Here is a 26848-nt window from a genome sequence, read left to right as displayed (position 1 = left end):
TATGGCTGAAAATGATGATTTAATAGGCTCGGGCCTGCCTCCGGCGAGGGTTCTTGAGGGTCGTAAAAAAGTAAGAGAGAGAAAAAAACCCTTCCCTTCTGCAGAGTTCTAGGAGTTGGGTTGTTCGTTCGTTTTTTGCCAGGCTGTCGAAGAAGGTAGGCACGAAAAACGAAGACTAGAGCATAACGAGCAAGTTTATGCTTCGATGCCTTTCGAACGTTCGAATGGATGTTACTTTTTTTCTTTTGTTCTTGGGAACGGACAGTTTTTCGCTTTTGTGCAGAGGTGTGGGTGTTGTACTTGATGTTGAGGAAAAAAACTGGGAAACGAGACGTTGAAAATGCGTTTAAGTTTAGATTCTTGTAGATCTCTTGTCGTACGAGATACCTAGCTTGAAAATATTCAATTTAGACGTCAATTCGAAAATTCGAGCACTTTTCGAGCAGTATTCGAGCAGTTTTTAAAAGTTGGAAATTGACGACAACAACATGTAGAATCGTTTAAGATATACTTAAAGTTTTGTTACGCTTTGATTTGATGATTCTGAGCACTATTTGTTAAACCTTTCGAATTTTTGAAACAAAGTCAATGAATGAATTCGACTTTTCAAGCTTCAAAATCTTGGCAAAGTCAATCCATTAGCTATGCACGACCTAATCCGCTGATCCCAAAGAAGACAAAAAGCTTTAATCCGAGAACCTGCACCAACAACAGATTCATTCTGCACAAGTGCAGATCACACACATGCTGCTGATATTGCCAGAAGAAACTGGGTAAACAAAACAGAGAGAGAAGAAAAAAAAGGACATCAGGTAATGGAATCTCACCGGGAGGGCGTCTGACTACCTGCGATTGAAAGGAGAGAGAGAAAAATAGTGGGAAAAAGGACATCTGATCGAATTAAAAAGGGGAAAGGAACAATCAGAAGAAATACTGCAAAAAGATGGATAAAGCGACATAATGTTTTGGATACAGGGTGACACTCGTGTCTAAAAAATGGTCCAGAAATGTCACCTAAAAAGGTTGAAAACAGGAAATTTTAGAATTGGAAAACTCATTTAATAAAAAAATGATTCTATAAAATGCAGTTACGAGGTGCCTGAAATATTGTAAAATTTAGAAAAATGAAATTTTATATTTTATTCGATTTTGATTTTTTTTCTAAGCAACTATAAGGATCACCCTTTTCAACCTGTATTCTTCCTTTCCAAATTGAAAAGGACCTTTTTCGAATCGCAATCGTGGGAGAATTCTGCGCAGGGCAACGCCAGTTGGAATACGACGACAGCAGAAAAGGAAGTCGTACCTTTTCGAACATTAAGGATCTCCCTTTGTTTGATCCTGTTGGGATTCTCTGCCTCCAGATGACTATCAAATTTCTCGGGACAAACGTTCTGTGATTTCACCCACCCCGTTCAGGACCTTCACGCTGAAATAAATCAAACATTTCGAGGGGTGAATTTGAATTGTAGGCTTCCTGTGTAACTTAAGGGCGGATCTACGGGTTTGCGTTGGCGTCAGGTGTCCTGCGCGTTAGCCTGCGAGGACGACTTCCTGAGCAAACCCAATTAAGAGCCCCAGAACAGGCGGCGATTGCTCCAAATCGATTCGTCGAAGATGGGCCGCGGCAAAAAAAGACGACGCCAAAGCGAATCGCTGATAATTTATTTTTGAGACCAATCAGCAGCTTGACCATCGTGACTTCGTGGAACGCACCCGACAAAGAAGCGCGTAGTCAGATCAGAATAACCGTTCGCAGAACGAGAACCGCGAATCCTAGCTGTACCAGCGACTTACGAGGGAGAGCCTCCAAGCGCTCCCCAGTCTCGAACGCGTTCAACGCAAGGTCAATATCTTCTAAAAGTTTGACCTTGATAAAACCTGATTTCGCCGCGAGCTCGGGACTCTTCAGAGACTCGCTGCTGAACGTCGACGAAGAACGGGGCAGAAGGCGAAGCAACACAACAAGCGAGAGAGATAGCAGGAAATTATAAAAGCACCGGTTGTTGTTGTACACGGTTCTTTACCGGAGGGGTGGTGTGTGGAGAGCGGAGGGGGGAAGGTTCGGACGAGACCCACTATTATAATGGCGAGCAGCAGCGGACGCTCCTCATCATTATGTATTATGCCGCGCCGAACCATTCCTGTTTTTATTTCTTCTCTGAGGCACTGTATAAAAAGGCTTTCGTGAGCGACTTGGCGACTTGGCAGCTTTGATATGGTGAAATTAGCCTATTTTAACCCCAAAATGACGATTCGAGCAGTTTTCGAGCACTATTCGAGCAGTTTTTAAAAGTGACAAAATGACGTCCGAAAGGTGTAGAATCATGTGCAATGCACTGGAAGTTGCATTACGCATCGAAATTGTGTTTAGAGCGCATTCGAGCACATTTAACTGAGTTTTTTCATAGTGTCCAACCCCCCTTCCCATTGCTAGAGCCAGCTCAACCAGAACATGGCGGCGAGGCCAAGTCGTCTTCAGCGCAAACTCAGTGTTGCAGGGAAGAATGGGACGTCGTCGTCGTCTTCTGGTCGAGCGTTCAAGTCTTTTGTTTTGCAACGACGACGACGAACGGCTTCATGCTCCATCATGGGAAACGGATTCGATTCGATTCTTCTAGGGCTGTAAAGAGGCAGTCTCTTACGGCGCTTCCCGTCGCTAGGTGCACTGAAAAAAATGTTTGATTGAAAATTTGTTTAAATTTTTACGCAGATTTCACAGAATTTAATTTATTTATGGCGAAATTTCAATAATCTGTGAAACAGAAAAATTCTAATTTTTTAATCTTTTTTTCTCAGTGCAAAGTGAAGCATTAATAGGCTAGAACACGGTTCCTCCGGGCTGGGAAATTGAAGGTTTTTTGCGCGCAATTACCACAGCAATGGGATTCTTGCGCGTTGCTTGTTGAGCGAAGTCGGGAACGACATGACCGGGCAGAATAGAGCAGCAGCAGCCAGGGCTTGAAACGTTATATTATGTGAAGGTTTAGAGTTTTTTGCTATGTGCAGAAAAAAGAACGACGCGTCACAATGACGAGAGCGGGAGGCATTGTACTGGGAAGATGTTTTCTAAGATGCTTGATGTGGAGTTGGTGGAAGGATTTGCATAGAAGTTTTTTTTTTAGTTAAGAGCTAAAAGTTGCACTAACCGTTTGAAGATCTCGTTTTAGCAAGTGAAATTTGTATGCCTATTTATTTGCTTACTTCTTTTTTTTAATCTCCAAACTTGTAAATTAAATTAGTGTTCTTTCATCAGTGTATCTAATGACAGGGTTGCCCTTTTGCGACTTGGCAGCTTCCAATTGAGTATATATGTGTGTTACAACATTTACAGATTGATAAAATATAGAAATTTGTCTATTTCAACCCAAATTTAACGATTCGAGCACTTTTCGAGCACTTTTCGAGCAGTTTCTAAAAGTGGGAAAATGACGTCTGGAAGGTGTTAAATCATTGTAAATGCACTAGAAGTTTCTTTATTCATCAATTTGGCTATTGGAAAACATTCGAGCACATTTTACTATTTTTTTATAGAAAATTTTATTTTTCATGAGGTGAATGAATAATGTTTTTTTTTCTTTTCATTAATTAGTTTTGAAAAATATTTATTCTGTAGTTCTAATTTTGGACTCAATTTTAATGATTCGAGCTCTTTTCGACTTAAGAAATGCATTATTGAAGATTTTTGATCGTGTTAAAACTAACTCTGTTTATTTTCTAACATTTGTTTTCTCTTCTATTTTCAGGTAAGAATCTTAACCTCAACAATTCAGACATAGCTTATGGCAACAGAGATAAGTAAGTGGCCAATAGCTACCAATAAAGGTTTGAAAATTCAATTTTCAGAAAACCTTCGCGCCAATCAACCTACCTATAAAAAAGGTCGTCCAATCAGCATAAAAAAGCGCATCTTCTTTTCGAAAAAAGCTTTCTCACCGGTCCGTCCGAGCCTCTAATTACGGTTATCTTTGCCGCGGCCGCGGCCAGAACCTCTGCCGGCAACAGGAAGCAATAAAAAGTCATCGGATGCCACCTTGGCGGCGGCCTTCTCGAGCTCATCTTCTCAATAGAAGAAGAGAAATTGCCTAGTAGAACATCTCACCCGGCAACCAATTTGAGAGAAAGTTCATCAACCCTGTGCAAAGATCTCCGGGGTGGCCTGCCAAGATCATGTCGTCGCAGACGACGACTCTCCAAATTGACCTCCCCAAGCCCCAACTCATCAACAGCAGAAAAAAACAAGAGCGTTCTAATTTAATTTCTCATTTCCTTTCTCCGCCATTTTAAATCGCCGAGCGCGAAGCGCTACCGCGTGTACGTGTGTGTGCGCGGTAGCAACTTCAAGTCCAAGATCAACCTGAGCCAACCAACCAAACCAAACAAGCAGACATTCGCCACGAGACTCGCTCACGGTCACGGCTCTCTTGAGTGTCATGATCAAAGTCACGGTGAAATGGTGGCTTCTATGCTCGGGCCCCCCAAGACAACACTAAGACTTGGCGACCACCTTAAGAAACTCACACCAGCGCGCGCGCGCGCGCTTCTAAAACCAACTTAGAAGACTTGGGTCGCCCCAAAACTTCAGGGGGAGGTGAATGAAGGTGAAGAACGCCGACTCAGCGCGCACCAATACCAAGTCGGCGACGACGTCGTCGCAGTAGGCATAGCAGAGCGTCGAGTCAGCGCTAACTGTACTTCTGCTGGGCAGGTTGGATCGCGGCCTACCGCGATGGTATTGGTGATCGCGGAGCGATCGCGCGCGCGCTTGTCGTAGTAGATTAACTAACATCAGCGAGATTACATCACGTTGATGGTGGTACTTGCGTACCTGTGGTGACTACCAACACAGGTACGATCGGCAATAAAGTGGAAGACTTTACGCCGCGCAGCGGCTCGTAAAGAACCTGGGGAAAAGGTCTCTTGCCGCGGAGCGGCGATCGTTCATCAACGCGTTCAAATTGGAAAATCGGCGCACTTCCTTCTAAACAAAAAGAGTTGATTAAATTTCGGGGGGTTTTTACGATCTAATCCCAACTTCAAGTAACGGGAACTTGTAATGAAAGCGGCATGCGCTTTTGTTACAGTGTCGGGCCACATTACGCAAGGTTGGTGCGTTCTGCTGGACGTGGCATGGCCCTTTATGTTTTGAGCGTTTTCTCAAAACTTTCCAGCGCGTTGTGGTTTCGGCAGAGTCATAATAGCGCATTCCACCGCGCGACGGTTGTTCTGTTGTTGTTTTGGGACGGCCTAGAACTTGCAGCGGAGTTGTCAACAACACGCAGCTAGGGTTGGTGAAGTTCAACAGACGAGATAAGTTGCCCCAAAAAAGGGTTCTTTGAGTTTTTTACGGTGGTAGATCATCAGATCTTCACTTTAAAGTGCCCTAAATTGATCCAGAGCATCGCATATCGTCTGCAATTTACTCTAATACCGATTCGGAAGCTTTCTGGACATGATCTACAATCAAAAACCAACTACCTCTAGTTTTTTACGACGGTAGGTCATCAGATCTTCGCTTTAAAGAGTTTCAAATTGGACCTGAACCTTTCATTTCGTGCACGATCAACTAAGTTGACTTCTTTGAAGCATTCTGGACATGACCTTCATTCGGAAACCGCCTACCTATAGGTTTCTACGGCGGTAGATCACCAGATCTTCACCTCAAAGAGTTCCAAATTGTCCCAAAACATTTCATTCCGTGCACGATCAACAAAGTTGATTTCACTGAAGCTTTGTGGACATGATCTATACCCAAAAACCACCTATTTCTAGCTTGTTACGGCGGTAGATCACCAGATCTTCAAATCAAAGAGTTCCAAATTGCCCCAGAACATTTCATTTCGTGCACGATCAACTCAGTTGACTTCACTGAAGCTTTGTGGACATGATCTATAGGCAAAAACCACCTACCTCTAGCTTGTTACGGCGGTAGATCACCAGATCTTCACTTCACAGAGTTCTCAATTGTCCCAGAACATTTCATATCGTGCACGAATAACCCAGTTGACTTCACTGAAGCTTTCTAGACATGATCTTCAGTCGGAAACCACCTACCTCTAGCTTGCTTCGGTGGTAGATCACCAGATCTTCAACTCAAAGAGTTCCAAATTAGACCAGAACATTTCATTTCGTGCACAATCAACTCAGTTGACTTCACCGAAGCTTTGTGGACATGATCTACAGTCAGAAACCACCTACCTCAGACTTGTTACGGCGATAGATCAACAGATCTTCACTTCACAGAGTTCTCAATTGTCCCAGAACATTTCATATCGTGCACGAATAACCCAGTTGACTTCACTGAAGCTTTCTAGACATGATCTACAATCGGAAACCGTCTACCTCAGACTTGTTACGGCGATAGATCACCAGATCTTCAACTCAAAGAGTTCCAAATTAGACCAGAACATTTCATTTCGTACACAATCAACTCAGTTGACTTCACTGAAGCTTTGTGGACATGATCTATAGCCAAAAACCACCTACCTCTAGCTTGTTACGGCGGTAGATCACCAGATCTTCACTTCACAGAGTTCTCAATTGTCCCAGAACATTTCATATCGTGCACGAATAACCCAGTTGACTTCACTGAAGCTTTCTAGACATGATCTACAATCGGAAACCGTCTACCTCAGACTTGTTACGGCGATAGATCACCAGATCTTCAACTCAAAGAGTTCCAAATTAGACCAGAACATTTCATTTCGTACACAATCAACTCAGTTGACTTCACTGAAGCTTTGTGGACATGATCTATAGCCAAAAACTACCTACCTCTAGCTTGTTACGGCGCTAGATCAACAGATCTTCACTTCAAAGAGTTCTCAATTGTCCCAGAACATTTCATATCGTGCACGAATAACCCAGTTGACTTCACTGAAGCTTTCTAGACATGATCTACAGTCGGAAACCACCTACCTCTAGCTTGTTTCGGTGGTAGATCACCAGATCTTCAACTCAAAGAGTTCCAAATTAGACCAGAACATATCATTTCGTGCACAATCAACTCAGTTGACTTCACTGAAGCTTTCTAGGCATGATCTACAATCGGAAACCGCCTACCTCAGACTTGTTACGGCGATAGATCACCAGATCTTCACTATAAGACGTTCCAGGTAGACTTAGAACATCTGACATAGGTGTCAATATATCCAGCAATGCTACCCAAAGATCTCCGGATATCATCCGGGGTTGACAACCGCCTTTCGATAGCTCGTTACGTCGGTAGACCTTAGGCCTTAGCTCCAAAGAGCCCCAAGATGACCGCGATCGCCCAACAATGTGTCCCTCTGAAGCTCTTCCCCGTTACGTCGGTAGATCTTCACAGCAATATCCCGCCATCAAACGCAACGCCTTTCGTCACCGCGCTATTCACCGACAGCGCTAGTGTGCACCGCACCGTCTGTTGAACCGCTCCGGAATGTGACGCCCTGTCCCAAAGTCCATTGTTTCGCGCACTCCCCACCCCCTCCGAGTCCCGCCGTTGTTGTTTTTTGCGCGTCATTTGAATCACTAAGCAGCACCTGTTTTGTGTGTGCGCGATCAAACTCGACCGGCACAATTGACTGTTAATTCAGCGGATAGCCGGGGCACGGTTCGTTGAACAGCCTGAATGAATGCTGTCGAGTCGAGTACGCGCGCGTTACGAGCGGTTAATGAATCCCACTCCGCGGAGATCAAGCGATCATCTCTCCGCGGGTTGATTTGCATGTAATACTAAGTCCGAAAATGGATCTGGTCCGCGTAGAGTCGTCGGACTACCGGCCCTAAAGGTTCATTCATTCTCACGTTGCGTCCAAATTCGGATGTAAGTTCTGGACGGCGGGACTAGCTTGCTAGCTTTTAATGAATCCGAAACACGCAGAATCGCATTAACATTTTAACGAGGGCCCGGCCATTTCCCGACGACGACGACCCGGGGCTCGAACCTATTCTGCGCCGCTGAATGTGCTGCGTTCTGCTTTTGGGGAACGCGTCGCTGCTGCCAATTAGTATTCTCTTTGTCTTGGACACAGCGCTGGTGCTGGTGAAACGCAGTGGTTTCATGCAAATTCACGAAATTTCGTCATATCCACTGTGGTACACATTGTAGTCGCGGGCTGAATGGCGATGACACCTGATTAGAATATGAATTGGGAGGAATGTGCCCCACAGAACTGTAATTTTTGGAACGACTGGTTGTGCGTACTTCCTTTTCTGATCATCAGTCGTCGAAACTGTTATGGCTGAAAACCAAAAAAGTCTTCAAAATAATTACAAAAAAACGTAGTCCTACGTCAATCTTAGCTCTTTTAGGAGCCATAATCAGTTTTAGAACCGAAACTAAACTCACAGCTTCTTGGAACTCATCTTAGAATAACCACAGAATCGTAATCCTACGTCAAACTTAAAATGACTTTAGGAAGTCATCAAACAAACGTAGTCTTACGTCAAATGTATAAGAACTCATAGATACTCATTAAAACCCATTGAAAAGCGATTGCCTGTTCAGACATTGACAAGTACTCATTTTTGACAGTTGCCTATTTTTGAAGTGAGTTCCACATCTTTGGAACTCATCTTGAACTCATCAGTTGAAAGTCAAAGCTCTTTGGAATTCAACTCCCTAATCAACTTAGAGTTCATACCGAAACCTGTCAACACTAAAGTTAAGAATTTTTTGGAACTCATCAAAAAATAACTCAAACAGACTCAATGGATCTCACGATTTGTGCTGAGTTACCAAGCTTTAGGGACTTCCTTCAAAATCAAAACAACGCGTTCTTCGCCAAAAACCTGTTTTCATCCAAGTAACTGTCACTTTTCACACCCACGCCTTACCGCCCCACTCCCGACTCCCCCCGATCGTACTTATCATCGTGCTCGGGTACAGATGACTCAACTCGGTGCTGGTGCTAACATCACTTCGCTTCCGGTTGTCCCTCAACCTTGCACCTCCCCCCACCACCGCACCCAGCCTCGCCTTCCCCGTCCGAACCAACAATCTGAATCCCTGCCGGAACTTTTCGTTCATGTAGCAGTAGATGATCGGGTTGTAGCAGCTGTGGGACATCGCGAGCCAGTGAAACAGGAACCACAGGTAGGGTAGTGGGGGCCACTCCGGATCCAGGTGGGGGACCAGCATGAACACGTTGAACGGCAGCCAGCAGCCGGTGAAGACCGCCACGACGGTGATCATCATCTTGATCATCTTGCGTTTGGACTGCAGGAGGCGGAGGTCGCGCTGCTTGACGGACTCGCCGGGTGGGGCCTTCGCCCAAACCTTGAGCGCAATTCGGACGTAGGTGAAGATGAGGACCACGAGGGGCAGGACGAACTGGAGCGTCATCAGGGTGACGGAGTAGCTGTGGTCGGAGTCCGGATCGGGCCACACCTCGGTGCAGATCGACAGGTCACACTGGTCGTAGTACTCGATCGGTTGAACTAGGGATGAGAACAGCGGGATCGGGGCTGCGGTCAGCAGGGCACCGCTCCAAACGAGCGCGATCAAGATCTTGGTGGTCCGCTTGGTGAGCCGCGGCTTCAGCGGCCACATGATCGCCAGGTACCGATCGGCGCTGATCGCGATCATCGTGTACGCGGAGATCAGCACCGAAATCGCCTGCGAGTAGTTGACGATGCGGCAGATCAGCGCGCCGAACGGCCAGTACTGCAGCACGAAGATCGAGATGAACGAGAACGGAATGCAGAAGATGGTCATGAGGATGTCGCCGGTGGCGAGGTTTGCGATCAGCAGGTTCGTGACGGTGTTCATGCGCGGCTGCAGGTGCACCACCAGGAAGACCGCCGTATTGCCGACGATCGACACCAGGAAGATGGTGGTGTACGCCAGGCAGATCAGGACCTGGAAGCGCAGCGAGGCGATCCCCTCGGGGACGATCGAGGACGCGTCGCAGTCGAAGGACGCGTTGGCGGTGAAGTTTTGGTCGAGCAGGGTGAGGTTCATCCTGGAACGGTTCGTCGCGAACGCCGGTTGAAGTGCAACTGGGCTTGTTTTGGTGTTCTAGAGTGAGATGTCACGCGAGGTATTGCATATCGGTGTCAACAGATCTCGGCTAGTTAGCATAGACGGTTGAAAAGAAGGGACGCGTTCGGGAAGTGACTTGCGGTTGCTGTTTTTCGAATGGTAATGAGTTTGTTGAACTTAGCGCGGCGAAAATCTTAGGAACCACACAGTCTCGGGATCCCTTAAGGTACGTATATTTAATACCTCATTGACTTCGTCGAACCATGTCATCCAAGAACTTCTCGGAGTGAAGATCTGATGGTCACCGCCGTAACAAGCTAGAGGTAGGTGGTTTTTGACTATAGATCATGTCCAGCAAGCTACAGGAAAGTCAACTAAGTTATTCTTCCAACCGGACGTGACTTGGCGCAATTCCGGTACCGATCAACTTCAACTCATTGTGACATCTAGTGACGAGTAGATGCTCTTTATCGCTAAACTGCTTTGTTATCTAGACCTCAACCAGGAGTTCAGAGACCTTGGTGTTGATTGGTTCGAAGCTTCCAAAACAAACCTGGTGGCGAATAGTGTAAAGCTTACAGCAGAATAACATTTAGGGCGACACCTAGTGACAAATAGCAAAACCCAACCATTTTTTCCCCTAGAAGAAAGCTACCCATCGCTAGTCCAGCATGCCAAGTCAGAGAGTTCAAGAACGGGACGTCGCCGTCGCCGCGAACTCTGCAGCAAATTGGCGGTCATGAACGTGGGATCGAAAGGCAAAATTAGAGTCAAGAACCATGATTGAGACGCTCCAGACATGCAATTTAGCGCTGAGTGAGAAAGCAGAGCGAGGGCGTCCGGATGATGAGCCATTGTGTTGAGCTTGGCGAGCTCATGTGAGTTTAGCATTTTATAAATTGTTAATAGCCGACGCGGAGAGAGAGATGCGTGCTTCTTGTCAAGTTTTTTTTTTGTTCTCGCAGAACCGAGCAGGTCAGCCTTTCCCAGAATTGTGTAGCGCGTGTGAGATCGGAGCTTCTGATCTGATTTTACCCCCCGTCCGTAACGTAACCCAACCCTAGCAATTAGTGCTAATTCTAATTTTTAAAAGCCATTTTTCGTCCACGCTACGGTAGAGCTTTTACGGACTCAAGGATTCGGCGCAGCGACACAACGGACCGCGTAACATTGAAATAACTCGCCACCTCCTGTTGCCTCACGTGCGCGCATGGGATTGAGAACGGTCTGAGGACCGGATCACCTTGTTCGCGCAAGTCGCGCGCGCGATCGGATATTGGCGAGGAGGCGGTTTTGTTCCGTTCGATCGCGGGTCACATGAGCAGGTCGAGAATGGTAATCAAGTTGGCGAACGTAACCTAGAAATTGCGGCGCAAATGTCAATTTGACGTTTGACGAGGCTTTGTTTACATCGAATTTTTGAGGTTATGTCCTAAAAGCTCCCCGGTACTAATCGTAAAACCTTGATCGCCAAGCTACAAAACGACACGAAAACGGGTTGAAAAAAGAAAACCGAGAACCCTTTTATTTCCGAAGGTTCGCCGCTTCTAGCAGCCCAAGTCTCCACCGCTACCCGGCGAAGCTTTCAAGGAAAGAAATTTCTTAAAATTTATTATTCTCCTCAGATTGCCCCCTCTCGCTGTGTTATTCCGAAGAACCGGTTTCCGACTGACCAGTTTTTTTTTTCTTCAACTGCACTGTGCTCTCTTTCACGTTCTTCTCCGGGCACAACATCATTCCGGACATCTTTACGATCCCCGCTCTATAGTTATTTATATTAGCCGAGATAGACACATTCTTGTCCCGTTTCGAGCTGCGCGGGATTCGACTGCCACTTAGAACTTGATCTTTCCGCCTGCGGCGGCGACAAAGTCGCTTCTCGCGGGTGACTTAGCTTAAGTTATTCAAGCTATTGAGAGGAGGGGGATAAACCGAAGGACTACGTGTTCTGAGATGGCTCGACCTACATATTATCTTGTGGCTCTCGCTGTACTTAGTCTTGGCAAGGTTGGAGCCATTTTGAGTAAAACAAGAAAACATAACCAAACCTCCTTGGAAATGAAAAAAAACCCCTCAAGAAGGTCACCAAAAGGTTCGAAACGTTGGATTTCTGAAGAAACTAAGCATTTTTTGTAGACAAATCACCCTTAAGGTGTTTACAAACAACATAGATGCAGTGTTGTCAAATTAAACAACTGTCAAAGTTACGAAGAGAAATCTGTAAACATAACCAAACTTTTCAGGAAACTGACAATAACTGTCAACAGAATCCTGAGGAAGATCATCATTAAAATCGAAACAGTTGTTGTGATTTCTGCAAAATATTTGCATTGTTTGCTAACAAATCAATTTTCGTTTGTTCACAAACAACACAGATGCAGTGTTGTCAAATTAAACAACTGTCAAAGTTACGATGAGAAATCTGTAAACATAACCAAACTTTTCAGGAAACTGACAATAACTGTCAACAGAATCCTGAGGAAGATCATCATTAAAATCGAAACAGTTGTTGTGATTTCTGCAAAATATTTGCATTGTTTGCTAACAAATCAATTTTCGTTTGTTCACAAACAACACAGATGCAGTGTTGTCAAATTAAACAACTGTCAAAGTTACGAAGAGAAATCTGTAAACATAACCAAACTTTTCAGGAAACTGACAATAACTGTCAACAGAATCCTGAGGAAGATCATCATTAAAATCGAAACAGTTGTTCTGATTTCTGCAAAATATTTGCATTGTTTGCTAACAAATCAACTTTTGTTTGTTCACAAACAACACAGACTGTCAAAGTTCCGTTCAAATGTTCCTAAAATTAATACATTTCCAAGAGTCTTTACCATGCATTGTTTGTAAACAAATCACCTCAAGTTTGTTTACAGACAACACTGATACCGTGTTGCCAAAAAGCAACATTTGTCAAAGTCACGCCGAGGGGTCCTACAGACTATTCAAAATTATCGCAATCAAAGTACTCAAACCATTCATTGTTTGTAAAACAAATCACACTCAGTTTGTTTACAAACAACATCGATGCAGTGTTGCCAAAGCGCACAACTGTCACAGTCCCGTCGCGGGGTCCGCCAAACTACTTCTATTTCTTCAATTCCAACGTCTAACGTCTAAACGCCTCGCAATCAACGGTAGCCTAACCTAACCTCAAAACGTTGACAGTTCCGTTCGCGCTTGCTGCGCTTGTATTAGTGTTGCATAAGGCGCGCGCGAAAATCATTCCAAGATCTTGGACGTTTTCAGTGTCAATACCGCGCGCGCGCGGCCTACCTTGTTTACCTTCACCGCGAACAAGTCGCCCTGTGTTTGGTCCAGTCATCTCCGCGGCGCAGACTACTTGGGTCGTGTAATGTGCGCCATTTTGCAGTGGCAGAGAACCACTTTTAACGCCTTGAGACGGACCCCTCGCCGTGTGTGTGTAGGTTAGGTTTGTTCCGTTTTATTTATTTGCTGTTTTTTCTTCGTGTTTGGCGTTGTTGTTGTTTTTATCGCTGTCATGATGACCGAAGCGGGTTTGCGCTCGTGTACCGGATGGTTCCAGTTTTTTTTTTATATTCGATGCATGTTTCAGAGTGGAAGCAAGATTTAGCGAAGGTCGAGGGGTGTGCCGATGGATTCGGAAGTAGAGTGTCACGTGTTGGAGGTGGAGGGGGCCGTTGAGGGACATGAGTGCGGTAATTTATGTTCCGTTCGGGACAGAAGTTGTTTCCTTTTAATTATAGTCGCGAGCTGGATATAGGTTGAGGTAACCTTCAACGGAGCGGCTTTTGATCATGCTGTTTGTACCTTTAATTAATGTAAATCCACAGATTAAAAGACTTGAATTTCATTTAATCAAAAAATCCAACCTTTTGGCAACACTGCCCACATATTTGGGATTCACGCAAAGCTGCTGTCAAAAAATACAAACACACTCACCAACCCATAAGAAATCCGTCAATTTTTTGCTTGTCGGGCCGACATAACCTAAAATTTGCACGATATTGGACCAATTTATGTTTTTTGACGTTTTTCTTTTCATTGAACTGTCCAATGAATTCAAAACAACAAAAGGCTTCATCGCGAAGCGACGAACCTGACAAATTGAACAACTCTTTCAAAAAAAAAAAAGAGATAAAATTCCAGCTTCGAACAATGCAACCGAAATGAACCCGCTGTTTTCTTGCGGAACATGTGTCGGCAATTTGCTTCCCGAAGAAAGCCCGATGTATGCGAGTACGCAAATGACCAAAATGACCTCATTTCCCGTTCGCGGTGAATCGACCGCTGCTGCGCAGCCGTGAACCGTTTTATTCGATGATTTCGTAACACGAAGAACTCGCTCCGTCCAAATTGGTCAATTATCCCTACACGGCGCAAGGATCTCGCGCGACGAACCCCAACGGCGAAAGAGAAGAGGAAAAACCCTTTCTTTGGACAAATTGCCTCCACATATGACTCCGCTTCGAGTTTGAAAGAAAGTCATGAAATCGAGAACGCCTTCTGGCTTGTTGATTGACCCCCCCGTTGAGGTGAAGAAAGCCGAAACGCTGAAAGAACATGTTGGCTTGAAGGTTGCAACAAGTGCTCAACCATATGCTGAGTTAATTACGCCGCGATCGGAACGCAGCAGTTCCTGGAGTTCTTTTGAGGCAACTCTTCCCCTTTTCTTGTAGGGTGAACAAAAGTTTGAATTGAGCCATCTTGTTGGCATTATTCATGACCCTAGCAGTTAGTTTCTGCTATTCGCCACTAGATGCCACCCAGGGTTGACAAGTAGGCACAGCCAAAAATTTTGGGGGCTCTTTGACATTGTACTGCACGCGAAAAATTTGCGTGCAGTGCAGGTGCTTGTCAGTTACACGCAGTGCTCTTGATTTTTGGTGCTTATAGCAACCGGTGTTGATTTGACCTGTTTTCACGTTTGGAAAAAAAACTGCAAATTTACATCTGAGGAAAATAATCCGATCCCATCACATGTCGAGATGCAAATCTTCACACTGCATTAGATTGTGGCCAAGTCCCGCCTTGCGATTCTCCCTAGGGCAGCGGTGTAAGTTCAACAGGGCCCCCGGCGAGATAGTCTCCGCCAAGTATTTCCTGGAGAAGACTCCACTACGCGTCAAGAAATTTGGCAATTGGCTGTGGTTCGATTCTCGTTCCAGAACGTAAAAAATGGTCCGTGAAGAAAGCAGAGCTGGTGGTGTTGTGTGAAAGCAATGGTTTTGTGATATAGAGAATTAATGATTTACATAGATCGTAGAGTAAAGCTGGATTTGAAAAGAATGTTTTTCCTTCACCAATCCGTCCATCCGTTGCGGTTGTTTCCAATAAAAATAAGACAACCTGAGTTCGCCGGGATGCAACCCCTTTTTGGAAATTTATGTGTATGATTAGCGTTGGTTGTTTTGGATCCAATAGTTATGCTACCCAAAAGCAGTGTTGAAGTGATAAAAAAATATTCAATTCGCTTCGCTTATTAATTCAATTAAAACAAACTTGGAGTTTTGGCCGGAAGGAAATAAGCACACGTGCAGTGAAGTGCTTGTAATGTGACGTGCTTAAGAAAATGTCAAGCACCCCAAACGAATCGCGTGCTGTGTTCCATCATAGACACTAAAAAATGTGGGTGCTATGATTTAAGTAAAGCACGGCCCCTTAGTTTTTTGCACTGCACTGTGCTAATTCATCTACCCTGATGCCACCCTCAACGAAATCTCTGTTGCCAAACTTCAAACTACTCACCACTAGATGCCACTCCCCAATATTCTACTAAAACAACCTTTTTTCTCTCTCCCTCCCCAACAGTCCGCGACATCTTCGGCGACGAGAACCGCCTGAGCCCACCGTGCCGCGAGTCGTCCGCCTCGCCCTCGATCTTCTCCTCGGCCATCCGGGCCGCCCACAGCAGCTCATCCTCCCCGTCCCTCCTGTGCTCCTCTCAGTCCAGCCGCAGCAGCAATGGCAACTCACCAGCACCCACACAATCGTCGCCGCTCTTCCTGCAGCGCACAATCGCCCAGATCGCCAAAGAACAGCAGCCGGAAGTGACGACGGCCACAAGCCGCCGATTGCTGACCCCGGCCGAACGGAAGGACTATGCGGCGGTTGCGCCGCCGCAGGCGGACAAGAAAGAGATTTTGCGGGAGGAACGGAACGTGATTACGGAGGAGCGGGAGGTGGTGCGGGTTGGACCTCCGCGGACACCGCCGCCGTCGATTCCGGTGGTGCGGTGTTCGGTTATACGGAGGGCGCCGACGGCGCCGCAGACCGTGCAGAGCCCCGAGAGCAGTCCCAAGGCGGTAGATTTGAAGGTGCGGGCACCGGAGGTTGAGCCGGAGCAGGAGCAGCCGATTGACTGTCGGGTGCCGAAGCGGACGGAGGAGAAGGATGGGAAGAAGGAGGATGAGGAGAAGGAGAAGCGGATGAGGGATGCCCGGAAGGCGGTCATGTGGCGGCGGCATTTGCTGGCGATGCATGCGTACCAGCATCGGTTGAAGGTCAACGGGATCGTGCAGGCCGCGGCGGGCCATGGAAGGTCTTCGAGCGGAGGAGCTCAGGCTGGTGGCGGTCACAGCAGTGGAGGTGGTAGCATCAGCTTTTCCGGGGGTTCCGGAGGAAGTAGCGGAGGAAGTGGTGGAGCTATTGGAGGTGGAGGTGGTGCCGGAGGTGGCATGGGAGGTGGTCGCGATGGACGGTCCAATTACGGGCCGAACAGTCCTCCGACGGGATCGCTGCCGCCGTTCTACGAGAGCTTGAAGGGAGGAAACGCGGGTGGCCTGAACGGGTACAACGCCAACGGAGGCTTCCTGAACAGCGCCTGGAACAACATGGACTGCGACACGACCCAGGATCTCACCAGCATCGGCGGAGGCTACACGACGGACGCCAACGGGAACTCCGCCTCCGGCGGCGGAGCCACGTCCAAACAATACTCAATGCTGCACAACTCCACGTACGGGCTAGCCCTCAAGGACGAAGCGGACCTCGACTACGACTCCAAGATCGACTCGCTGTCGAACCTGTACGGCACGTACGACGTCAACGACTCCATGATGGTCGACATGAACGGGGTCGGCGTAGACCCGCTCCAGTTCACCGCAACGCTGACCTTCTCCTCACCCGGCGATAGCAACCTGCTGGACAGCCTCACCGACGCCGTCGACCTGAGCCACTTCCTGAACCGGCTCCCGTCCGACGACCACTCCAGCAACTGCAACGACCTCGAACTCACCTCAACGCCCTCCCTCACCCCGGACTCCGTCTCAACGTCGCTGCACCACGACGGGCTCGACCAGTACCAGGATCACATGCTCCTCTCCCGAACCTACAACTCCTTCAACAACAACAACAACACCCACAAATACATGCAGAACCACAACCAGCAGCACCACGAAAACCCACCCAGCTACGCGACCTCCCACCACCAGTTCCACTCCCTCAGCAGCTTCGACCTCGACTCGCACAGCAATCTCTCCCTCCCCTCCCCCACCAGCCACTCCCTCCAATCCCCATCCTCATCCTCCTCACCTCCCTCCTCATCCTCCTCGTCAGCGGCCGCGGCCGCCGCCGCCGCAGCAGCCGCTGCCATCGCCGCCGGAATGCCCCATCACGCGGGTTCCCTGAACGGACCCGCCGTCACCGCGCCTCCCCCGGCCGTCGTCGCATCAACCATCCAAAACGTAAGTCGAACCGCTCAGCTCAGCTACCACATTTCGATGCTGTCCGCGCCCAACTCCGCGTCCTGTTCGCCGTCGCCGTCCGAGGAGCTGGTCAAGACGACCCACTCCTCGCCTCCGCTGTCCACCATTCCCCTGTCCCCGATTGTGGCCGATGTGAAATTGAACGTTTTACAGCAAAGGGTAAGAGCAGTGTCGTGGATGGATGACTCTCTCTCACGAAAAACTCACATGTGTACAAAATAAGCAAAAAAACGCATAACAGAACAATAGGGGAACGAGTTGGAAGGTATTTGGGACAACTATGCTTCATTCGTGCCGCTATTTTATGTCATTTTTTGTTTTGTTTTTAAAACAGACTTTGTGACATCAACTTGGAGAGTTTTCTTCAGTTTATTTCGATTTGTTTTACCATTTTTTTATTTTTACCGTATTTTCAACTGTTGAACTACCAAATTCGGTAAAATCTAACCGAACTTCAGTAGTTCAACCGATTTTCGGTAAAATTAAGTTCATTTTGACAGGTGATTTACCGATCTCAATTTTTCCGAACATTCAACTACCGAATTCGGTAAAGAAATCTTTAACACATTTAAAAAAAAATAAAAAATTTCATAAAATTCTAAAATTTCTCAATTTTTTTTTTTTAATTCTCAATTCTCAAAACTCTCAAAATTTTCAAAATTTTCAAAATTCACAAAATTTTAAAAGTTTTCAAATTTTTAAAAGTTCTCAAAATTTTAAAAATTCTCAAAATTTTCTAAATTTACAAAATTCTTAAGATTCTCAATATTCTCAACATTCTCAAAATTCTCAAAGTTTGCAAAATTCGCAAAATTCGCAAAATTCTCAAAATTCTCAAAATTCTCAAAATTCTCAAAATTCTCAAAATTTTCAAAGTTCTCAAAATTCTAAAATTTCTCAAAATTCTCAAAATTTTAAAATTCTTAAAATTTTCTAAATTCGAAAACTTTGCAAAATTCTCAAAATTCGCAACATTCTTAAAAATTTTAAAATTTTCTAACTCTCAAAATTCTCAAAATTATCATTATTCTCAATATTCTCAAAATTCTCAAAATTTTAAAAATTCTCAAAATTCTCAAAGCTCTCAAAATTTTCAAAATTCTCAACTTTTTCAAAATTTTTAAACAAAATTGTCAAAATTGTCAAAATTGTCAAATTTCTGAAATTTCTCAAAATCCTCAAAGTTCTCAAATATTTTAAAATTCTCAAAATTATAAACATTCTCAAAATTCTCAAAGTTTGCAAAATTTTCAAAATTCGCAAAATTCTCAAAATTCTCAACATTCTCAAAATTCACAAAATTCGCAAAATGCTAAAAATTCTCAAACTTCTCAAAATTCTAAAATTTCTCAAGATTCTCAAAATTCTCAAAATTCTCAAAATTTTCTAAATTTTCTAAATTCTCAATTTTTTTTAAATTCGAAAAATTCGCAAAATTCTCAAAATTTGCAACATTCTTAAAATTTTCAAAATTTTCTAACTTTCAAAATTCTCCAAATTCTCAAAATTATCATAATTCTCAATATTCTTAAAATTCTCAAATTTTAAAAATTCTCAAAATTCTCAACATATTCATAATTCTCAAAACTCTCAAAACTAAAAAAAATCAAAATTCTCAACTTTTTCAAAATTCTCAAACAAAATTGTCAAAATTCTCAAAATTCAAAAAAATTTCTGAAATTGCTCAAAATTCTCAAATATTTGAAAATTTTCAAAATTATAAACATTCTCAAAATTCTCAAAATTCTCAAAATCCTCAAAATTCTCAAAATTTTCAAAATTCTCAGCATTCTCAAAATTCTCATTATTCTCAAAATTCTCAAAATTTTCAAATTCCTCAAAATTCTCAAAATGCTAAAAAAAATCAAAATTCTTAAATTATTCAATTCTCAAGTTCTTGAATATTTTATATTTTCTATTTCGTGTTTTTGGAGTGAAATTTTGGCGAGGACTTTGGATAATCAATTACGAACAGTTTTTTAATTTGTAAAATCCCTTAATCTTGCAACTTTTTTTTAATTTTTGATTATCATTTAAATTTTCGAATTAGCAATTTTTGAATTTAAGATTTTTGTTTTTTTATTTTTTTAAATTTTTGATTTTCTTAATTTCAGAATTTCTCAACCTGCTGAATTCTGCTTTTGGGTATTTCAAATTAAAAAGGGACTCAAATATCTGATATGAAGAATTTGACTTCAGAAACTGAATAAATATCATATTTACTTTATTTAAATTTCCTAATACAATCAATAAATTTATTTGAGCTGAGCTCAATGAACAGTCCAGACTCATTTTTCCGAAATTCTGTTATCTTTAGGTCTTCAGAGAAATTTGAAAGTATCGATTCATGAGCGTGCGAAATTTATTATTTTTTATTAAATTTGCTTTTTGCATACTTCAATACCCAAAACTTTCAAAGATGTCAAAAATACCCTCCAACTCGTTCCCAATCACATAAACATCACTCACACACAAACACTTTGACCCATTTGAACCAAGTGAACTAGTAGTAGAGTTGGCTGCTTTTTCTGTAAATTGTCGTACTAGCGTGGTTATTATGTTTTAACTGAAATTTTACCAACAAACAAACAAAAATAACTGCGCCGCAATCCCTCTCTGTTGTATAAATGATTGATTTTCACTTCGCGTTACTGATCTGCTCCTCTTCTTTTTTCTTCTTCTTCTATCTATCTCTTTTGTTTTGTTTTTTGACATCTTGGTGTGGGAAATCTGCAACGCTGACTTGCCCCTCGGTTTTAACAGTCGCGTGACGTTGTCCTTTGTTATTGTCGTTTTAACCTCACTTTTCCTTGCCTGCAGCAAACGTCAAACTCAAAACAAAAACTTTGGTGCTGAATCTTTTTCTAGAATTTGCTGCCGGATCTTTTCTGGAAGAGATTTGACGTTTGCTGGGGAAGCTGAAAAGTTTGGTTATGTTACTGCTTGCCACAAAACAATCGAGTTGACCTTTTCTAAGAGGAATGTAATGTGAGGTTAGGACAACATTTTTTTGACAGCCGAGGGGAAAGTCATCGTTGCAACTCTCTTTCTGTTTGGGGGAAAAACCGTAGACTCTAGTTCTGCCCTAGAGAGAACCAACCCCTCCAAGTTTTCCTCTAAAACTAACCAACTTCTTCCTCCTCTCTCCAGCTCGGTCTCCCCGCCGAGGTCCAGCTCGAGTTCGTCAACGGTGGCCACGGCATCAAAAACCCACTCGCGGTGGAAAACGTGCCCGGCCGGCTTCGCGACAGCTCCGAAGAGAAGCACCACGGCAAACTGCTCTCGCACCAACAGCAACAGCAACAACAGCAACAGCAGCAGCAGCAACTTCACCAGCAATCCCAGCTCCAGCAGCACCAGGCGGACCTGCTCGGCGACGAGAACGGATGCACCAGTTCCGGGTCCGGCTCCGGTGCCGACTCGGGCAGTGGCAGCACCAGCGGAAGCAGCAAGTTCTGCTGCCGGATATGCCAGAAGACGTTCACGCTGCAGCGGCTGCTGAACCGGCACATGAAGTGCCACAGGTAAGTGGACCTCCAATCAACCGCAATTTCAGTGTAATAACAATCTTCTTTTTTTTTATTCCGTTCTCTCCCAGTGACGTGAAGCGCTACCTGTGCACGTTCTGCGGCAAGGGCTTCAACGACACGTTCGACCTGAAGCGCCACACGCGCACCCACACCGGCGTCCGGCCGTACAAGTGCAACCTGTGCGAGAAGTCGTTCACGCAGCGGTGCTCGCTCGAGTCGCACTGCCTCAAAGTGCACGGCGTGCAGCACCAGTACGCGTACAAGGAGCGCCGCACGAAGGTGAGTTTAATAATTGGTGACATTGTTTTAAGTGGACCCTGAAGATGGACTGCGAGGAAGGGGAAACGTTGGAATACTTTACTTTGTCTTGGAGGGATCAGAATCAGTTGGAGTTTCGATTTGTTTCGGGTTGATCAATTTCTCAATTTACATTTTTATTCTATTTAGGAAAAAAATCTTGAAGATCTGGCAACTCTGTCAAAATGTATGTGTACTTGAGTAAACTTAATCTATTCAGAGCAAGATGTTGTAAAAGTCGAAAAATGTGATTTAAATATTCATCTCTTTGTTTAATTTGATCTCTTTGTTGTATTTGATAGAACTATCGGATGAGTTATTAAATTAAAAAATCTGGCAACCCTGTGGTAAAATATCATTTTTTAAAGCTTTTTTTTATCAAAAAATGCAGCACTTTTTATGACTAAGGATTTTAAAACCTTCTCTTAAAACATAATATGGTGCGCATTAGAAAGATCATGCGACGAATTTGATAAATTGAAGAATTGGCAACCCTGTTGTGAAATAGCAGAGATTTCGCCATTTTGTGTTTATGGATCTTTAAAGAGTGACAAATTTTTAAGTTACAGTAAAATGCATTTTTTTTCGAGAAAAACACAGTTCTTTTGACATTTGAGAATTGAACACGAAAAAGTATCAACCAATACTAATAGTACATAAATAGTTTTAAGTAGGTTTTTAAATTTGCTATTGCAATTTAAAAAAAAAACAAAGTTTTTAAATTTTATCGAAAATTTAAAAAAAGAACTGAGGTTTTCTGTAGCTTTTTTGTTATTTGAAATCAACTTTTTAAATATTTGTTTATCTTTTAAATTCAGTATTGTACCCAAGTAACCACAAGCATTAAATCAAAACTCTAAATTCACTCTAACATAGCATTCCCGGTACTCTATATCCACCCTTAACGTCGCCACTTTTGACTTTATTTCCACTCTACAAGGGGATATAGAGTTATGCAACTGTATATAACTTACTTTATATTTTGATATAGAGTAGATTAAAAGTTAAGTTTTAGTGTCCCGCGGTTACTTGGGTAGCGATCGCGGTTGCTAATGATGAGGTTATCAAAAAACTATTTTGCATTATTTTGAATGTATTTTAAGTACATAACTGAAATAAGTGTTAAGTACTCTAAATACTCAAACACAAAATATTGTATTTTAAACTGCAGAAATTTTCGCTTCAATTGTATTTTTCTAAAAAAAAATGTTTTTTAAGATACATTTTTTTGAAACTTGAATACTAAAATTTTCCTACTCTGCATTAAAAAAAATATATAAATAGTAGTTTATGCAACAAGTAGCAAAAAAAGGATTTTTTCAGCATGAGTCTTACATTCATCCAACGAGGTTCACCGAGTTGGATAAATACGAAGAGTGCTGAAAAAATCAAGTTTTGCAACGAGTTCCATACAACATTTTTTGCAATTCCGAAAAACACCCATTGAGTGAAATTTTAAGTCAAATTTTCATGTATTTTCTCAATAAATCGTTTAAATCAAAAAAATGTTGAAAAGTGTTAATTTTCGAAACAAGTGCTGAAAAGTTCAACTTTTCAGCACCCATTTCAGTGCTGAAAAGTAGAACTTTTCAGCATTTATTTTGAAAAGTGTTACTATTCGATTCTGTTATTTTTGGTACAGAAAAGTAGGCTATTTCGTCGTTCAAGAATGACAGGAAAAGTAAGTAGTTTCACGACGGAATTGCAAAAAAGTATTTTTTGTTCGATTTTCGTTTTTTTCAAAACTAGAACTAAAAATTTGGTATCGAAAAATTAACAAAACTTTGTATTTTTTATGTTTTATTTTTTGAATAACCCTGATTTTTCAACATTTTATATAATTCTGGTAATCATAAAAAAAAACACTTTTTGAGCATAAATAGTCTTCCTACTAAAATTAAAAAATAAAGAATTGACAATATTTGAAAACTTATTTCTGTTAAACAAAAAAAACAAGTAAAATCGGATAAATTTTTGTTTTTTTAAACAAAATATTCAAACAATTTTTTTCGAACATGATCCATGTTTGGACGATTTTTTTTTTTTTTTGCTTTCTATAATACATTTTATAAACGATTATCCAAAGCTTTATTATCAAAATTTGAATAATCTAATAATATTTTCTTTCACTTTTTTGATTTTCTGAATTGTTTAGTTAAAATCAAGAATATAGAAACCCCAAATTGATCAACTACATTTCAGAGATTACTGATAATTACAAATATTTTCAGAAATTACATTTTTTTTTTTAGAAATCATGATTTGCAATTTAAGTCTCAAACGACGCGAATTTTTTTTTTGTAGTGTAAAACTTTTCCAACATATATGTTTTCATAAATAAAAAAAAATCAAATTTACAAAATTGTGCGTCGCATTAAATGTAAAAAAAAACTTTTCTTTAAAAAAAATCGATATTTCGAAGAAAAAAAATCAGTGAAATCGTCCTACAACTTTTGAGTAGTATAAATTATTAAATTTTCTGTTTCTTTTAAAACTCAAAAAGTGTGGAAATAAATACAAAATTTAAATTGTTCTTCGAATTTGGCACATTGGGAGAAACTCGAATATGTTGAAAAAAAAATATTATATTCTATTTTTGAGTAAGATTTTTTTTTATATTTTTTTAGTTTATGATGGGATAATGATTTTATAACCATACGACAATTTTAGGCTCGCTTTTGAAGTTTTGATTTTTGGGTCATTACGACCCATCAAGCCTTCATAAAATAAAACAAAAAGCCCTGAATCCAAAAAATAAAATTTGGTTTATTGGACCTTCAATGATGTTCAAACATTTCCATGCAAGAATCTGCGTCGTATGTTTAAAATTATGAAAATTTGACTTTTTCAAAAAATCTGTGTTTTGAAATAAAAAAAAAGTCAAACTATAAATTTATTTTGACGGTATTTACTGAAAAATCTAGTATTTTACACTCAAACCAAAAAGTTGCGGAAATATATTCAAAAAAATACGTTTTTTTATGCCAATTTATCAAATTAAAAAAAACTGTTTTGAAAAAAATACGGCAATTTGTATATTTTTAATAAAGTCTATTTCTTTTATAATTTTAACATTAAAAAAACTGTTATCGTGCATATTTTTACAACAGATTTCAAAGATACCTCTTTTTTTAGAAATTTTACATGAAAAAAATGTGCAGAAACTGATGAATATTTATCTAGTTCAATATTATCATATTATTTTTTCGGTGAGCCAATTTTTTTCAATTTTCTATAATTTTGCATATTGAAATTTCATAAAAGAAAATTTTCAGTAATTAAAAACATGAAAAAAATACACAAATAAAAAACAAATTATTTCGACCGAAAAACCCATTGCAAATTGTTCATTTCTATATTTTTCATTATTACTAATAATAAAAAATCAACAAAAATATAATGTGGCCAAATAATATGCAATGTTTATAAAATGATAATACATTTCAGTTATCATTCTTTAATGTTCTTTTCAAACTGATGAAAATAGATTCAAAGATACACAGCAAAAAAAAGGATTAATACAGCTGCGTGTTAAATAAATTTTGCATTATATTATGAAATTCTATGTAATATTACTCCCTAAATTATGTAGCCCCTCAATATGTGAAACCTACTTGACATAAATGTCAAGCTGTTATATGCGTTTCCATTCTTCATCGGTCTGATGGCCGAGCGAGCTAAGGCGCCAGTCCGTACTGTTAGTGATGGGTTTGAATCCCGGCGGTTGTGTTTTTTTTTTTGTATTTACAAAAATTGTACATGCAGTTTGTAATATTAAGTGTCAATTGTGACGAAGGTGATGTGCATGCTTTAGCATGCGATTTTACCATTAGCGGTGTAGTTTTTAAATTGCACAATGTCTTTCCCTGCAAAAGTCCCGAAAAAGGAAATAGAAAAACTTGCATGCAAATCCAAACATTGTACAGAATGCCACCTACTAGCTAGTAGGGAAAACTTATTTCCTTTGATAAACTTCGCTGCGCATTTGAAGTAGTATAGAGTTAATTAAAATTGACAAATTGCTTCGTGCAAAACAAGAACTACAAAAACAAGATCACCCTTAGCAAAACGTTTCCGATTTCCGCACTTTCCGCACAGTTCAACGTCCGCACCCAAGTTCCTTGACCTCAACCGATGCAACGTCGCAATCAAACAACTAATTACATCATTCTTCTCCCCCTCTCCCTCTCCCTCATTTGTTTAGATGTACGTGTGCGAGGAGTGCGGCCACACGACGAACGAGCCGGAAGTGCACTACCTGCACCTGAAGGAGAAGCACCCGTACTCGCCGGCCCTGCTCAAGTTCTACGACAAGCGCCACTTCAAGTTCACCAACTCGCAGTTTGCAAACAACCTGCTCGGCTCGTTCCCGATGCCGGTGCAGAATTAGACGGCGAGAGCGAGATGGCGATACGCGACCCCCTCCCCCCCTTGCGGGGGGTTCCTCTCTGTTGAAATGAGATAAGTAGCATGTAGAAAAAAAACGAAAACGAAAAGTTTAGTGAAAAGAAGAGGAGAAGTAATCAAAGTAGGCGATAACATGTTAAACGTTTAAACACTAACAATTATTTATTTGCTGCAATATTATTTTATATTACTACTAATCGCGTAGACATGTAAGGCAACACACACACACGAAGGAGAGTGAAAGAGAGAGAGAGAGAGAACCAACTTTTTTGCTGGAGACAAAAAAGGGGTCGCGTATCGGAGAAAAAATCAGCAGCTAAGGCTTTTTATGTGTAATTTTTTTTTAGATTTTTTTTTAGTTTCAGTTTAGTAGAAGAGAGAAAGATACACACAAATCAAAAAAGGACACTCAAACACAAGCAAGTTAGCAGGCAAGCAAGAGAGAGAACAAAAGAATTGATTAATGAAGAAGCGAAGAAGAAGATGCCGGCCGGGTCAGCATCGATCGACTCGTCGTCGTCGTCGCCAACTGCGATTGTTTTTTTTTTCGTTGTTTTGTTTTTGCTGATAGGATGGAAAGTTGGAATAAATGTGTGAGCAAAATTTGCAGCGGCCGCTGCAAAGTGGTTAAATTTTGTTGTTTTAGAAACAAATGTGTCGATTATAATTTCTTATACTCATTAAAGCTTTTTAAAAATTTATCTGCTTGAAGTTATCTTTTTTTTCTTCTTCTATAAAATCACAGTTGCTAATTAATACTCCTGAAATGATGTTTGATAATGTTTTAAAATGTTTGAAATTTCGTATTTTTAACCTCATTTCCATTTTGCAAAACATAAAAAAAAACACTTTGAATCATAAATAGTCTTCATACTCATTTAAAATAAAAAAAGGAATTGACAATATCTGAAAACTGCTGCTGTTAAAAATACATGTAAAATCTGATAAATTTT

The 26848-nt window shown here is 41.9% G+C and overlaps 2 protein-coding genes across 3 annotated transcripts in view; one reads left to right on the top strand and one right to left on the bottom strand.

Moving 5' to 3' along the window:
• The window catches only part of LOC120420014 (transcriptional regulator ovo-like), a 33736-nt gene extending 7140 nt beyond the window's left edge, over window positions 1-26596 (top strand). The window contains exons 2-5 of one of the 2 annotated variants that reach the window (XM_039583031.2): window positions 15767-17640; window positions 20812-21185; window positions 21260-21470; window positions 25693-26596. In XM_039583031.2, the coding sequence (XP_039438965.1) occupies window positions 15767-17640; window positions 20812-21185; window positions 21260-21470; window positions 25693-25878 (2645 nt within the window). In that variant the 3' untranslated portion in view covers window positions 25879-26596. Of the gene's footprint in view, window positions 1-15766; window positions 17821-20811; window positions 21186-21259; window positions 21471-25692 lie in introns of both variants that reach the window. The other variant, XM_039582951.2, reaches the window with a different exon arrangement.
• LOC120420148 (RYamide receptor-like) lies at window positions 8742-10405 on the bottom strand. The gene has a single exon (XM_039583144.2). The coding sequence runs from the start codon at window positions 9944-9946 to the stop codon at window positions 8804-8806; it is 1143 nt and encodes a 380-aa protein (XP_039439078.1). The 5' UTR covers window positions 9947-10405; the 3' UTR covers window positions 8742-8803.
• Window positions 26597-26848: the final 252 nt, after the last annotated feature.

Source organism: Culex pipiens, chromosome 1 (assembly GCF_016801865.2).
Source record: "Culex pipiens pallens isolate TS chromosome 1, TS_CPP_V2, whole genome shotgun sequence".
NCBI classification, from domain to species: domain Eukaryota; kingdom Metazoa; phylum Arthropoda; class Insecta; order Diptera; family Culicidae; genus Culex; species Culex pipiens.
This window is presented reverse-complemented; position numbering and strand designations above follow the sequence as displayed.

What these genes read in the sequence shown, in the direction of transcription:
- LOC120420148 (XM_039583144.2), bottom strand. Translation starts at nt 9,946, where the DNA reads ATGAACCTCACCCTGCTCGACCAAAACTTCACCGCCAACGCGTCCTTC.